The sequence below is a fragment of the Babylonia areolata genome, chromosome 10 (assembly GCF_041734735.1).
Source record: "Babylonia areolata isolate BAREFJ2019XMU chromosome 10, ASM4173473v1, whole genome shotgun sequence".
NCBI classification, from domain to species: Eukaryota; Metazoa; Mollusca; class Gastropoda; order Neogastropoda; family Buccinidae; genus Babylonia; species Babylonia areolata.
Genome location: NC_134885.1, coordinates 26,553,538 through 26,569,326, shown reverse-complemented (window position 1 = coordinate 26,569,326; position 15,789 = coordinate 26,553,538). Strand labels below are relative to the sequence as shown.

General features: G+C 40.5%; 1 protein-coding gene across 2 annotated transcripts in view; it reads right to left on the bottom strand.

Annotated features, from left to right (window-relative positions):
• Positions 1-13,984, bottom strand: part of LOC143286526 (UDP-N-acetylhexosamine pyrophosphorylase-like) — a 29,500-nt gene extending 15,516 nt beyond the window's left edge. Inside the window, exons 1-4 of one of the 2 annotated variants that reach the window (XM_076594121.1) lie at positions 13,862-13,984; positions 10,737-11,499; positions 9,443-9,647; positions 2,853-3,028 (exon numbers count right to left, since the gene is read on the bottom strand). In XM_076594121.1, coding sequence (XP_076450236.1) covers positions 2,853-3,028; positions 9,443-9,647; positions 10,737-11,013 — 658 coding nt within the window. In that variant the 5' untranslated portion in view covers positions 11,014-11,499; positions 13,862-13,984. Of the gene's footprint in view, positions 1-2,852; positions 3,029-9,442; positions 9,648-10,736; positions 11,500-11,936; positions 12,096-13,861 lie in introns of those variants that run through there. The other variant, XM_076594122.1, reaches the window with a different exon arrangement.
• Positions 13,985-15,789: the final 1,805 nt, after the last annotated feature.

Here is a 15,789-nt window from a genome sequence, read left to right as displayed (position 1 = left end):
TGAGGCTGAAACCTAGATTTCATGCGCCTGTGAGCAATCCAAAAACCATCCTGAGAAATGCCAGACATTGACTCACATTTTCAAAAATTTCCACCGGATGCTGAAAACGTGCACTCAGTAGATATCAAATGAAAACAGGCACTACTTAACACCAATGAAACGATTCAGCAGCAGTGCAGGGTCTCCTTGGGTTTGTGGACTCCTGGCAACCTAACATCACTAGTTCCTTATGGACTGCTGGCACTCAGACTGCAGCAAAAAAACCTTTGTGTGGGTGTGTATGAGGTCTCGGAATGAGTGGTGCAGGAGTGATGCCACTGAAATGGTGCAGATAATGGGGCAGCACAAAAAAAACCCCAAAAGTCAGAAGAGCTCAATTAAAAAAAATCCATGTGTAGAAAAACAAAGTTTTCTGAATATCACAAACACCAAAGAAAGAAACCAAAATCTCCATCACAATGTGTTACCATCACTTCCATACACACAATGTCTGTTCTAATCTCACCTTCTACAGACCCAGTGTCTGTTCTATTCTCATCTTCTACCCAATGTCTGTCCTCATCTTCCACCCACCCAATGTCTGTCCTCATCTTCCACCCACCCACCCAATGTCTGTCCTCATCTTCCACCCACCAAATGTCTGTCCTATTCTTCCACCCAATGTCTGTCCTCATCTTCCACCCACCAAATGTCTGTCATCTTCCACCCACCCACCCAATGTCTGTCCTCATCTTCCACCCAATGTCTGTCCTTTTCTTCCACCCAATGTCTGTCTACCCAATGTCTGTCATCATCTTCCACCCACCCTATGTCTGTCCTAATCTTCCACCCACCCAATGTCTGTCCTAATCTTCCACCCAATGTCTGTCCTAATCTTCCACCCACCCAATGTCTGTCCTCATCTTCCACCCAATGTCTGTCCTCATCTTCCACCCACCCAATGTCTGTCCTCATCTTCCACCCAATGTCTGTCCTCATCTTCCACCCACCCAATGTCTGTTCTTATCTTCCACCACCCAATGTCTGTCCTCATCTTCTATCCAATGTCTGTCCTCATCTTCCACCCACCCAATGTCTGTCCACCCAATGTCTGTCCTTTTCTTCCACCCAATGTCTGTCTACCCAATGTCTGTCATCATCTTCCACCCACCCAATGTGTTTTCTCATCTTCCACCCAATGTCTGTTCTTATCTTCCACCACCCAATGTCTGTCCTCATCTTCCACCCAATGTCTGTCCTCATCTTCCACCACCCAATGTCTGTCCTCATCTTCCACCCAATGTCTGTTCTAATCTTCCACCACCCAATGTCTGTCCATCCAATGTCTGTCCTAATCTTCCACCCACCCACCCAATGTCTGTCCTTTTCTTCCACCCAATATCTGTTTTCATCTATGACCCAAACTCTGTTCTCCTCTGCCACCCAATGTCTGTTCTCATCTCCCACCCAATGTCTGTTCTCATCTCCCACCCAATGTCTGTCCTCTTCCACCCTATGTCTGTCCTCTTCCGCCCACCTGAAGTTTGTTCTCCTCTTCAACCCAATCTGTTTTCCTCTTCCACCTTATGTGTGTTCTCATCTTCCATCCAATGTCTGTCCTCTTCCACCCTATGTCTGTCCTCTTCCACCCTATGTCTGTCCTCTTCCACCCTATGTCTGTCCTCTTCCACCCTGTGTCTGTCCTCTTCCACCCACCTGAAGTTTGTTCTCCTCTTCAACCCAATCTCTGTTTTCCTCTTCCACCCTATGTCTGTCCTCATCTTCCACCCTATGTCTGTTCTCATCTTCCATCCAACTGATGTCTGTCCTCATCTTCCACCCTATGTCTGTTCTCATCTTCCATCCAACTGATGTCTGTCCTCATCTTCCACCCAATGTTTGTTCGCCTCTTCCACCCACCCAATGTCTGTCCTCATCTTCCTTCCACCCTATGTCTGTCCTCATCTTCCACCCAATGTTTGTTCTCCTCTTCCACCCACCCGGTTTCTGTCCTCATCTTCCTTCCACCCAATGTCTGTCCTCATCTTCCACCCAATGTTTGTTCTCCTCTTCCACCCACCCGATTTCTGTCCTCATCTTCCTTCCACCCAATGTCTGTCCTAATCTTCCACCCACCCACCCAATGTCTGTCCTTTTCTTCCACCCAATATCTGTTTTCATCTATGACCCAAACTCTGTTCTCCTCTGCCACCCAATGTTCGTTCTCTTTCACCCACCCAATGTCTGTTCTCATCTCCCACCCAATGTCTGTTCTCATCTCCCACCCAATGTCTGTCCTCTTCCACCCAATGTCTGTCCTCTTCCACCCTATGTCTGTCCTCTTCCGCCCACCTGAAGTTTGTTCTCCTCTTCAACCCAATCTGTTTTCCTCTTCCACCCTATGTCTGTCCTCATCTTCCACCTTATGTGTGTTCTCATCTTCCATCCAACTGATGTCTGTTTTCCTCTTCCACCCTATGTCTGTTCTCATATTCCATCCAACTGATGTCTGTCCTCATCTTCCACCCAATGTTTGTTCGCCTCTTCCACCCACCCAATGTCTGTCCTCATCTTCCTTCCACCCTATGTCTGTCCTCATCTTCCACCCAATGTTTGTTCTCCTCTTCCACCCACCCGATTTCTGTCCTCATCTTCCTTCCACCCAATGTTTGTTCTCCTCTTCCACCCACCCGATTTCTGACCTCATCTTCCTTCCACCCAATGTTTGTTCTCCTCTTCCACCCACCCGATTTCTGACCTCATCTTCCTTCCACCCGATTTCTGTCCTCACCTTCCACCCAACATCTATTTTAATCTATCACCCAATGTCAGTTTTCCTCTTCCACCCAGTGGCTGCCACCCCGGGCCCTCACCTGGTGCCAGAGCCAGCCGGCCAGGTGTCTCCAGGATGATTTTACCCTCAAAGGTGAGGCAGGGGAGAAGACCCTGCTCAAAGATGACCACGTTGTCTGGCTGAAGGCCAAAGAACTGGTGCTTCTGAAAGAAGGTCTGCGTGGCCTCCTTGGTGTGTTCGCTCGTCATGATGTACCTGTGGAAGCAACACGCCCACTGTGTAACGGTATGCTTCAATTAATATATGTTTATTGTGTCTATCTTTACTATGTCTATGGCTTGGAAAGGGAAAGTGGGGCCAAGTCCTTTCCTTCCATCATTTTCAACTTTCCCCAAATGAAGTCAAGTACCCATCAACACGCTGGTGCAGTGAGGGAAAAAAAAAAAAAAAAAAATATATATATATATATATATATATATATATATATATATATATATATATATACATACACACAGACATACACAAACACACAGATGTATACCTATGCCATTACTACAAAATATTCTTTCTCTAAAGATATTTGTTTCAGGGCGCATATTTTCACTTTAAGCACTTTTCTTTTGATGCCATCTTCAATTTGCATAAATGTCTGCCTTGTCATACTGATATCTCTACTCAATAAACTATCACCTGTACCTGGCTTTCATTATCATCATTTCTCACACACAGCCCCTTTCCCCCAGGTTTCTCTCATCTGGAAAAGCGTGCTTTATTCATTTTTGGGGGTCTGCTCAAAGCAGACTCACATGGACGCAATGATAAGAACACTGTTTATGCCTGTGTGTTCTTATCATTGCGTTTATGTGATTTGTCTTGACACAAAAATTTCTCTTGTTGGGGATTGTATTGTATTGTATTGTATTGTATTGCACTGTATTGCATTGTACTGTTGTGTTGTATTGCATTGTCTTATGCTGTGCTGTGCTGTACAGTACTGCATTGTACTGCATTGCATTGCACTGCACTGTATTGTTATATTGTGTTGTATTGCATTGTCTTATGCTGTGCTGTGCTGTGCTGTGCTACATTGTATTGTATTGTATCCACCTCATTCCAGACCACCATTTTGACACCTGCGGACACCTGTGTGCATCATCCTTGGACAGCCAACAAAGCGCTGCAGTGCATAAGGCACAACCCCTTGGATTTAAAGAAAAAAGGTATTTGTAATAGGGATAAGACGCCCACATCCTCTTCTTCTGTGTTCATTCGTATGCACACGAGTGGGCTTTTACGTGTATGACCGTTTTTACCCCGCCATGTAGGCAGCCATACTCCGTTTTCGGGGGTGTGCATGCTGGGTATGTTCTTGTTTCCATAACCCACCGAACGCTGACATGGATTACAGGATCTTTAACGTGCGTATTTGATCTTCTGCTTGCATATACACACGAAGGGGGTTCAGTCACTAGCAGGTCTGCACATATGTTGACCTGGGAGATCGTAAAAATCTCCACCCTTTACCCACCAGGCGCCGTCACCGTGATTCGAACCCGGGACCCTCAGATTGACAGTCCAACGCTTTAACCACTCGGCTATTGCGCCCGTCATCCACATCCAATAAGCCTGCCAATAATACTGAAAAGTGAAAGCTGTCCACACTGTCTGGTGCGGAACAGTTCCGCTGACCCCGGATGTTGTTTTCTGAGTAGTGAGGTCAGTCTGTCAGTTTCTTCAGAAACTGAACCAGTATCCGACTTGTTTTTATTCGCTTGTTGACTCAACTCTGTTACTCCATTTGTCTGCTTTGCTATCTGCTTTTTTTAAATTTTTTTTTACCCAATCTATATATTCACGAAGCCTTCAGACGAATGTAAACTACACACTGTTGTCAAGCCCAAATTCAACATTTTGTTGAATCAGAATCCAGTTTGCTCGCCCTGCTTTCAATCCTGCCTGTCATCTTGCTTTGCATGTTTTAAAAGATTGGAAATGTGATCAGTTCACTTGTCTGATTTTTTTTTTTTTTTTTTTTTCACAATAAATGTATCCCATACTACTCAATCTTCAAGTCCTGAGGGCAATTTGTGATCATGTTCACTATGCGATGGTGAACCATGTCGAATTGAACAGGGGTAAACATGCAAGTGCTGATGCTGCAAGTGTGCAAGTTCAGTGTGATTGTGTGCGTCTCTTGTGATCAACTGTGCAGTCATGTATTGAGCTTATTACGACAGGTGGCACCAGGTGGCAGTCAGAATTTATACAGCCAATGAGGTGCAGGGGTCAGATCTGAGGAAAACAGCTGCAACTTGCAGGCTGAAAAACACAGGTACTACCAAGAAGAGGATTGTATCTGCCTTGTGGGACAGGTTTTGCAAATCACCTTTGTTATTTTTAAACATGAACGACAGAGACACGATGATATGTCTAAAACTAGTAAAAGGCACTTTAAGTTGTGTAGCACTGCCGTCACATGACCCACTTATATCAAGTGATTATGAGCAGAACAAGAGACAACAAGAGAGGCAAGGCCTTCAAGACTCACTTGTGATAAATTACGTCCCCTAGCATTAATTACTGAGTAATTTCCCTTTTTTACTATCTGCACCAAAACGTTTGCAAAATAAATAAAACTTCCATGCTTAGCAAAAGAAGTTCCTGTTTGAACAAAAAATGATAATAATGACTCCTCTAGTTGTTGTGTCTGAATAAGAGGTCAAACTCAAAGTGCCAAGTTTAGAGAATACAAAAAATATAAATATAACAGTAAATGCAGTTTGCATACAATTAGGCTTCTTTTTTAATTTTTTTGTGCCCATCCCAGAGGTGCAATATTGTTTTAAACAAGATGACTCGAAAGAACTGAATTTTTCCTATTTTTGTGCCAAATTTGGTGTCAACTGACAAAGTATGTGCAGAGAAAATGTCAATGTTAAAGGTTACCACGGACACACAGACACACGGACACACACACACACACACAGACAACCGAACACCGGGTTAAAACATAGACTCACTTTGTTTACACAAGTGAGACAACAAAAATCAATGTGTGCCATGTGAAATATTCATACATGTGATATCCAACAGCTGTTGGTCCCTATCAGTTTCTTTACCTTGCCAGTGGTTGACTGACTGAAGTTTCTATCAGTCTCTGCTTGTACAACGCATTCTTCAGATAACGAAAACAATACAGGTGAAAAACTGCGGACATGAATCATCATCTTCAAACCTTTTCTATTTCTACTGAAATAAAAGCAGACAGTGTGGTGGTGTCATTTTCCCCAATATGAGTGTGCAGCATTCTCAACTTTTGAGGAGCTGGGTAAAAAAAAAAAAGTTCCGTAAGAATAAGCCTGCAGTAGGGTTTGACACGAATGCCTCCTAGAGCTTTAACAGTCTGCAACTCTAACCAGGTGGCTGGTGTTATGATCATAATGTTGATAATAATATATATATATATATATATATATATATATATATATATATATACACACATATATATACATATATGTAAATAATATCTTTTAAAAATGAAAATAAATGAAATGTATAAAAAAAAACAACCCACCTTTTGACTACACACACACATTTTTAAACACATGCACACAATTCATGTTATATATATTTTCTTTTAATCCTGAAAAAAATTCAGCCACACAAACACAAACAGTGCTCTCACACACACACAAGCATACGCTCAAACACACAAACACACACAACACAATACATGTACACAGAGATACTCACACACATGCACATATCTACAGGCACACACCCACACAAGTATGCACACAATGTGTCAGTTTAAATGTCAGTTTTTCTGGCAAGCCCATGATGTCTGAAAAGATTACAGTTAATACTGGATTTCCTCAAGGCTACATTTTACCCCCACTGCTTTAACACCTCTGTATAACATCAGGTGTTCAGGATCTCTTCCTCAAAAATCTTGTAAAATATGCTGCTGACATTGCTTTAGTATGTTTTTTAAAAGGTAAATACAGAATTCTTTTTTATCATTGTCATAAAACTCATTTTAATTCTAAAGAAAAACTAGAATTACTTAGAATCAAATATGGAGAAAACAAGCAACTTAACTTTGGCAGTGGAAGCAACAGACATGCAAAAAACCCAGTTATGACAGACCAAAAGCAAGTGGAAACTGTCGACAGTTTCAAATACCCTAGGACAATAGCTGACCAGAGCCTTACTTTCAGTGATCATGTTGATGTAATTATCAACAGAAAAAAACAAACAAACAAAAAAAAAACCCAACCACACAAGAGATTCTTTTAACCATGAAAATTGTGAAGTTTTAATGTTAGTCCACATATCCTGGAACTTGTTTACAGCAGTCTCATTGAAAGTGTCAAGGCCCTCAGTATTGTGGCTTGGTTTGGAAATCTATCTATCAAACTACAGACAAACTTAGGATATGTTGTAAATCTGGCCAGTAAAGACATAAGCCAGCCCCAGCAACAATTAAAAGTCCTGAAGTCTTCCGAGATTCCACTCTTATCACAAAAGCACACCACATTTTTGATGATCCCACCCACCCACTTAAATCAGCTCTCCAAAAACTTCCTTCTGGTAGACAATGTAAAATGCCACTCACAAAAATGTATGTTAAAAATCATTCATCCCTTCTGTTGCTGTGATTTATGATTTGCTCAAGTAATTTTTTTTTTTTTTCAACTTTCACTTGATGACTGATATGTTCACTGAAATCAAGGAAGGGTGTGCTGTTTATTCATTTATTTTTACATCTCTTATTTATCTGTTGACGAGCATTTGAATGAGCATAGAGAAATTTTCCATAAAAAGTATTTTGATTTAGAATTAGAATTCTGAACACACAGACACGCATACACAGCCACACCTCCCCTCTCCCTCCCCCCACGCCCCCCCCCCCTTCCGTCTCATGAAGGGTATGCCACTCATTTGTTTGTTTGACATTTCTTGAGTTATTTACCTTCTGACGAGCATTTGAATGAGCCTAAAGAAAATTTTCTGTATCATGTTTATTATAAAGTGCTTTGAGTTTGATTAAAAAAATTATTAAAATTAAAAATATTGCTTAGAGCCCAGCCGACCATGAAGGCCATATCAGGGCTATCCACCATTCAAAGTCTGATCACCGCAGATGGGCCACCCCAATGTTTTCAGCTTTCTACTGCACTGTGATCACTCCATGATAAAAATTTCACAACTTTTGTACTAAGCATATACTATATTAAATACTATTAAAAATATTTATTTCTTTTAAATATTGCAATATTGTCCACGGAGGGACATCACGGAACAACGTTCTCAATGAATCTGCTGTAAAAAAAACCCGTCGTGTGTCATAAAAGTCCCAACAATCAATCAGAATATGTTGCACAGTGAGTGGTTCATCACACGGAATACACCAAGGAGCCTCTTCTCCTTTCAGGAGGTAGGAATCTTTGAATCTGAACACACAGACAACCATACACAGTCACACCTACCCCCCTGTCCCTCTCAGTGAGGGTGTGCCACTTATTCGTTTGCTTTACATTTCTCATTAACCTGCTGATAAGCATTTGAATGAACCTAAAGAAAATTTCCGGCATGATTTTCATTATGAAACATTTTTTAGTTCGAAATGGAATTCCAAACACACAGACATGCACGCACAGTCACACCTAACCCCCTTCCTCTCAGGAAGGGTTTGCCACTTCTTCGTTTGTTTAGTGTCTCTTAGATACCTGTTGATGAGCATCTAGATGAGCCTAAAGAAAATTTTCTGTACAATTTTTATCATAACGTGTTTTGAATTTTAATTCTAAACACACAGACATGCATAGTCACACCTACCCCCACCCCCCGCGCCCCTTTCCTCTCAGCAAGGGTGTGCCACTTATTTGCCTGTTATACATCTCTAACTTTCCCGTTGATGAGCATTTGAATGAGCCTAAAGAAAATTTCCTGTAATATTTTCGTTATGAGGCGTTTGAGTTTAAATTCTAAATCTGAACACACAGACACAGTCACACCTACTGCCCTTCCCTCTCAGAAAGGGTGTGCCATTTATTTGTTTGTTTTACATCTCTTCTTTTACCTGTTTATGAGCATCTGAATGAGCCCAAAGAAAATATATTAATATCATAAAGGGTTTTGAATTTTGATTTTAATTCCAAAATACAGACATGCAGACACAGTCACACCTACCCCTCTTTCCCTCTCCCTTCTCCTTGCTCTTTTTCTTTTTTTCTTTTTTTTTCTTTTTTCTTTTTGCATTTCTTTTCTTCACCCCTTGTACACAAGGTTATATTTCACTTCAGTTTTGATGTTTCACAACATCGGTATGATTCAACATTCACAGAGCAAACGTTTGGTCCATCAATGAACATCTAAAAAAAATTTTCAACTTATAGAGATATAAGGGTTATTATCATGCAGTTCTTTTTTTTTGTCCCTCTAATATCACATAGCTTGGAAAGATGCAAAACTGAAGATCACAACTACGCAGAGAGAAGGTGTGCCACTTATTCAATTGTTTTACATCTCTTTTTTTACCTGTTGATGAGCATTTGAATGAGCCTAAAGAAAATATATTAATATCATAAAGTGTTTCGAATTTGAATTCCAAACACACAGACACGCGCACACAGTCACACCTACCCCAGAGCGATGCCAGCTTACCAAGGAATATGGCAGACCTGACCCGTCTCTTCCTGCGCCAACCGCTGCAGCCTGAGAATCCGCTCCGCCTGCAGCTGATACAACGTCTTCCCCGAGGGCAGGCCCACGTCGTACATGCCCTTGGGGTAGGGCACGCCCAGTCGTGTCCCTTGACCTCCCGCCAACAGCAGCACGCCCACCCGGCTGTTGCCGACCTCTGTCAGCCCTGAGGTCATGACACACACAGAATGTCGTGCAGACTTGTCAGGGGCATTGTTTAACTCATGTCTACCTTTTTTTCTAGAAGTTTTGGTGTTTTTTCCAACCATTCAATCATTGCTGTTTATAGTAATACCACAGCCCAGCCGATCACACTGGGCCATATTTTGCTGTCCAAAACTATGTTTAACATAGACAATCAAATGAAAGATGAATGCTGAGTCTATAAAAACTATATATATTAAAAAAAGAAAAAAAAAAGAAAGTTTATGAAAACTGTTGGTTGTAAAATAACAGTGCCTCTTATCAAAAGTGAGTCTTGTATTACAACCAACAGTTTTTATAAACTTTCTCCATTTGAATTTTCAACATAATTACACTAACTAACATTTCCTCACACTAAGGTATAAGTTACCAGGTATAAGATATTAGTTATCACTGCCAATTAACACCAATCTTTACATTCTTAAAAAATAGTAACTCCACTCAAAGGATAGGAACAACAGGAACATCCTCCGTAAACCTTTCTTTATGATATTAAGACTCTCTGTGAGTCATGAAGACCTGTTGGTACCAATTACAATTTTCATTTACGAAGAAAGAAAACAAAATAAATCACAAAAAAACAACCGTTCTAGTTTGAGGCTGATCAAAGCTATCATGTGTTCTAATTAAAAAGAAACAAATAGAAACCACATGTGCCAGTGAAAAAAAAAAAAAAGTTGATTCTAGCTGTGCAAGACAAAAGAAATTTCTATTCACTGACACAATGAATGATAATCTGACATCTGCAATAAGTCAAACAAATAACGTACATGTACATAATACATATGCATAAGCCAAACTACAGTATTGCCATACATGTAAAACACACTCGCATACTCACACAAATATACAAACACATTAACACTCAGTCATTATTACACACACACACACACACATACACACACGTATATACACACACACGCGCACGCACACACAAAAAACAAATTACAACTATCCCCAGACAAACCATCCACAGACATACAATTTTTTTTCCAAATGCAGAAGGAAAGAAAAACAAACGACTCCCCAACAGCATCAACATCATCATCACCTCGCTTCCGATACTTGACAATGTCCGCAGGACTCGAACCCCGCACGCTCCCACACACCTCTGGCGGAAGCGTCTCCAGGTGGTCGTCTATCTTCTCCGCGGAGACCCTCAGCGTGGCGTCCGCATCTTTAAAGTACTGGCTCACCTTCTCCAAGTCTATGAGCTTCAGCTCATCAAACAGCATCTGTTTTTCATCCTCCGACAGGCCCTCCCAAAACTGAAGGAGGTGGGACTGCCCATGTGCATCCAGGTGTGACCGTAGTCCATCCACATCCATGGTTCACTTGGCTGAGATAATACTGTCTTTCAATGATCAAGGGGGTGGGGTGGGGAGTTTTGTCTTCAATACTCCAAGTGGTGGGGAATTTTGTCTTTATTCCTTCAAGCGGTGGGGAGTTTTGTCTTTATTCCTCCAAGCGGCGGGGAGTTTTGTCTTTATTCCTCAAGGGGATGGGGATTTTGTCTTTAATTCTCCAAGCGGTGGGGAGTTTTGTCTTTATTCCTCCAAGCGGTGGGAAGTTTTGTCTTTATTCCTCAAGGGGATGGGGATTTTGTATTTAATCCTGAATGGGGTGGAGAGTTTTTTTCTTTAATCCTCAAGGGAATTTGAGTTTTGTCTTCAATCCTCAAGGGAATAGGCAGTTCAGGCAGATGTGTCCATACCTCATCAGAACCTGTTCTGTTGAACTACCATTTCTTGCATTTCATTAACATGCAACCTGTGGTATGTTGCTGTCTGGAGAAATCCACTCTTGTCTCCAAACTGTAAAAAAAGGAAAAAAAATTCTAATAAATAAAAAAATAAATAACACACACACACACACACACACACACACACACACACACACACACAGGGATAATCATCAAGAAAAACTAACTTACCGATTACATTTTTTTGTACTTGTATCTAGTGCTACTGCTAATCTCACTTAATATGGGATCATTCATCTGATTCTTGACCGAAGAGCAGCTTTAGGAATAAAACTAGTGAATTATACTTATGCTGAAATGAGTGCAAGTCCTGTCAATCAAATAAAATATCAGCTTTATGTGACAGAATATTCATAAAATGTGAAAAAACTCAGCTCCTGATCAAGTACCTTCCCTCCACCACTCTTTCTCATCCGTAAGTTTAATGGTACTTTTCAGCGACTTCCCTCTATCTGTCCCATAACACCAGAAAAGATAATTTCAACTTACAAGATGTCCTGTCAGTGTCACTGTATCAAATCTCACTTAAAATCAACTTCAACTGATCGAGATTTAAAAACCACAAGAGTGATGTCTGATCCTGATATTCCACAATAAACGTCTCAACACAATGTTCACTACTCTATCTCTCTGGCCTACTGAGACCCCTCTTCCACAACACATACACACAGGCTTCTCTTTTCCAAATGTTAAGCCAGTCTTAGAAATCGTTCAAGTGCAGACTAACCCAGATAAACCACTCAAACAATGCAAAAGATAACGTTTTAGGGAGCACAAACAGGACATCATGCAAAAAAGTGACCTCTCTCACAGCAGTGGGACAATACCATGCAAACAAAATTTTGTGTGACAATGAACACGGATGACTCCCATGTCAAAACTGACCCCAGCAAAAAATATATTCTCAAGAATAGTAAAAATAGGACAGCGCATTTTCCCATGGGCATTGAAAAAACAAGATGGCGATACCATGCTGTGTTCATTTTGTGATAAAACTAGAAACACACACACACACACACACACACACACACACACACACACCCATCACACACACACAAAGACACCTCCCATCTCCCCTCTAGATTAACTTAATGACTGTGCCCTCCACACAATATGGAAAAGTTAGAAATGAAAAAAGAAATGTATCATTTTCTTCCCTTAAAAAAGCATCTCATCTTTCACACACACACACACACACACACACACACACACACACATGCGTGCGCAAGCACACATACACCCACACACAATACAGAAGTTGTGAACCTACACACAGACGCAGATCCTGGAATAGCAAATGCAAGCAAATCAGCACAAAGTAACCTGTATCTTGCTAATATCAGTTTCTTGTATTCATTTGGGACTCCCCTCCACTCCCCCCACCCCACCCTACCCCCAATAAAATAATTAGTTTCAATTTGCTTTAATGTTGCATGATAAACTATGTAATTACATTCATACACTGATACACATTCTCCTTAAATCCAATCTTTGAAGACAAATACTATGATGAAATCAGACAAGCAGACAAAAAATTATAACATCAAATTATTTCAGATTCTTGCCAATAAAAAATGTTATAAAACAGAAGTATGAAGTGGGTCATAGGTGTGAAGGAAGATACCAACTCAGAGACATTGTGTTTGAGAGAGTGAGATGTGTGTACACACTGTGTGCATGTTTGAGTGCAAGCATACATATGTACATGCCAAAGAAACTAAGACAGATACTGACCAATGAAAGTAAAGTATTCATGAAAGGAAGACCAATACTGTGAGTGACAGTTTTCAGAGGTCCATTGTTAATATCTTTTTTTTTTTTTTTAAATCGCTGTTAAATAGGCTAGCTGGTTAACTGTCGTATTTGTTAGCTTTTTTTCATTACAAAAACGTTACTTTTATTATTATCAGGGGGGTGGGGGGGGGGAGGTTGTTTAGTTGTGTTGTTTTGTGTGTGTGTGTGTGTGTGTGTGTGTGTGTGCAGTTCCTGTTTTTGTTTGTTTGTTTTTTTTGGGGGGTGTCTTTTCAAACAAAACTTCACCCAGTTATTCTTATCATTTCACACATATATACTCTCACACATACATGCAAACGTGCACGCACACCACATGCACACACTTACATGCATAAACTGTTACCGTTTCCCTTGATCTTATGTAACTCATAGTGAAATGACGTTAAAACTAAACGCACACACACACAGAGTAAAAGTACTAAAACACAGGTCTTTGGGGGTTTTCATTCTAAATCGAATGAGTCTGAAATCACACAAATAGGGCACACGTACATTTCAGTCGAGAGTGATCGAGGGAGAGACAGAGCGAGGGGAGTGGTGGGGGTTGGGGGGGGGGGGAAGATAGAGAGAGAAAGAGAAAGACAGAGAGTAAAGTTCTGTCAGTAATATCTACAACATACGTGTGTGCAGATGCAACAAAACAGAAATGTCCCAGTGAACGTTTAGTCACTCGAGGAGAAACAACTTCATGTCTCGTTAAAGTTATGCGGTCTGCTACACACGCTGCACAATCTGCTTCCCACGCCTTTACAGGAAGTGTATTATATCATTACACCATCCTAAAGTATTCTGCTGCTAAACAATGTAGTTCATAGAGATATACAATTCTCTTCCCCGTTATGTTTCTCATATATAAACTTGTGTATGTACCAGTTAAATACTGGTCCATCTTTTATTTGTAAGACAATTACTCTACTTGAATACAAATGAAAACATGCAGCAAACATGCCACATTTCGTCTGCTGTGAACTATCTGCAGGCGACCACTCTTTGTTGAATTCTCTGGTGATGCAGTTGATTTTTGTCTTCTTCTTCTACACCCAAACCCTGCTCCATCGATACCCGGAATCATCAAGTCGATCACCCGTATTAGTTACCAAAACTTAAATGATTCAATCAGGTATACTTTGATGCTGAGTTTGTTTGTTTGTTTTTATTCCTCACAGTCGTTTCTCTCAGAAGCAAGGAAGGGCGAGAATCCCTTCATTCAGTGGCCATGTTGAGTTAAGAAGTTATTGGACTTTGTAGATCTTGAAAATGTTTTGTTTCAATGCAGCTTTTACTTCAGTTTGTAATTTCACTTGTTGTATTTTATAGATATATTTCAATGGAGATATATAAATGAAAAAAGTTATCAATCTTTAGCATTTCCTTATTTAATTATATACATGATAAATTGTAATTTTATTTTTCATGCATAAAAACTTTATAAACATATTTGAAACCATATAATTATTAACAACGAAACCTGTTGTGTAATCTAAGACAATGGATTTGCGCCTGTTATTCAGCGTAGTAATGTTTAACTCGCCGGCATTATAATACCTGGCGTATCGAAGAGCAATAAGAGAAAGTTAACAAATACATATATTTCCTTATTTCTTCTTATTTAAACAGGAACAAGAAACCAGTACAATTTCCTTTTGTAGGCCGATTTTCTTGCGTGACGAGGTGTAAGTTCTAACTGAACAAATGTATTCCACACCAGTTGGAAGAAACACTCCTCGAAGAAGAATTAATAACGCTAAAAACTAAGTTTTTGAGTGTGTGTGTTGTTTTTGTTTGTTTTTTGTGTGTTTTTTTCCTCTCGTTTTTTCGGGGGTGTGTGTAGTGTTCTTTGCAAATAACATGTGGGAAGAAAGAGAAGCATGTCACACATCATACTACTACCACTATTATCAGAATAATTATGTGCCAGATGTCTGTCAAGTGCGTGCGCATGTGTTGTGTGTGTGTGGTTTGCGATTAGCCGGGGAGGGATGAATAATTTTTGCCGGGTAATGTTTCGCGGGTATCTTTACTGTTCATTTTTTTTTTCCTTTTTGATATTTACATGTGTATTCTATTTGTAAACGCCTAGGGCTTGTTTTCAAGATTAGGCGTAAATGCTCATAATAATAATGATAATGATAAATTTATTCAGTATCAACGCAATCAGTGGCACAGAAAAGCACCTGACGCGCGGGAATCAAGTTTTGACTTTTAAGTGGAGGGTTGGCCTAAATGTAACGCGTCCGCCAAGGAAAAGAAAGAATCTGAGCGCACTGGTTCCAATCCCACCTGACTCGCCAATACTGAGGCCTATTTACTCCCCTCCGCTAGACCTTGAGTGGTGGTCTGGACGCTAGTCATTCGGGGGAGACAACTGGATATGCCGAGGTCCCCGTGTGCAGCATTCAAGTTAGCGCAAGTAAAAGAAACCGCGGCAACGAAAGGGTTGTCCCTGGCAAATCAGTCAGTGAAATTCTAAAGAAAATTCTCCTTGGTATGAAAACAAATACACTTGCAGTGGAAAAAAAAAAGAGGGAAAAGTTACGAATAAAGCTAT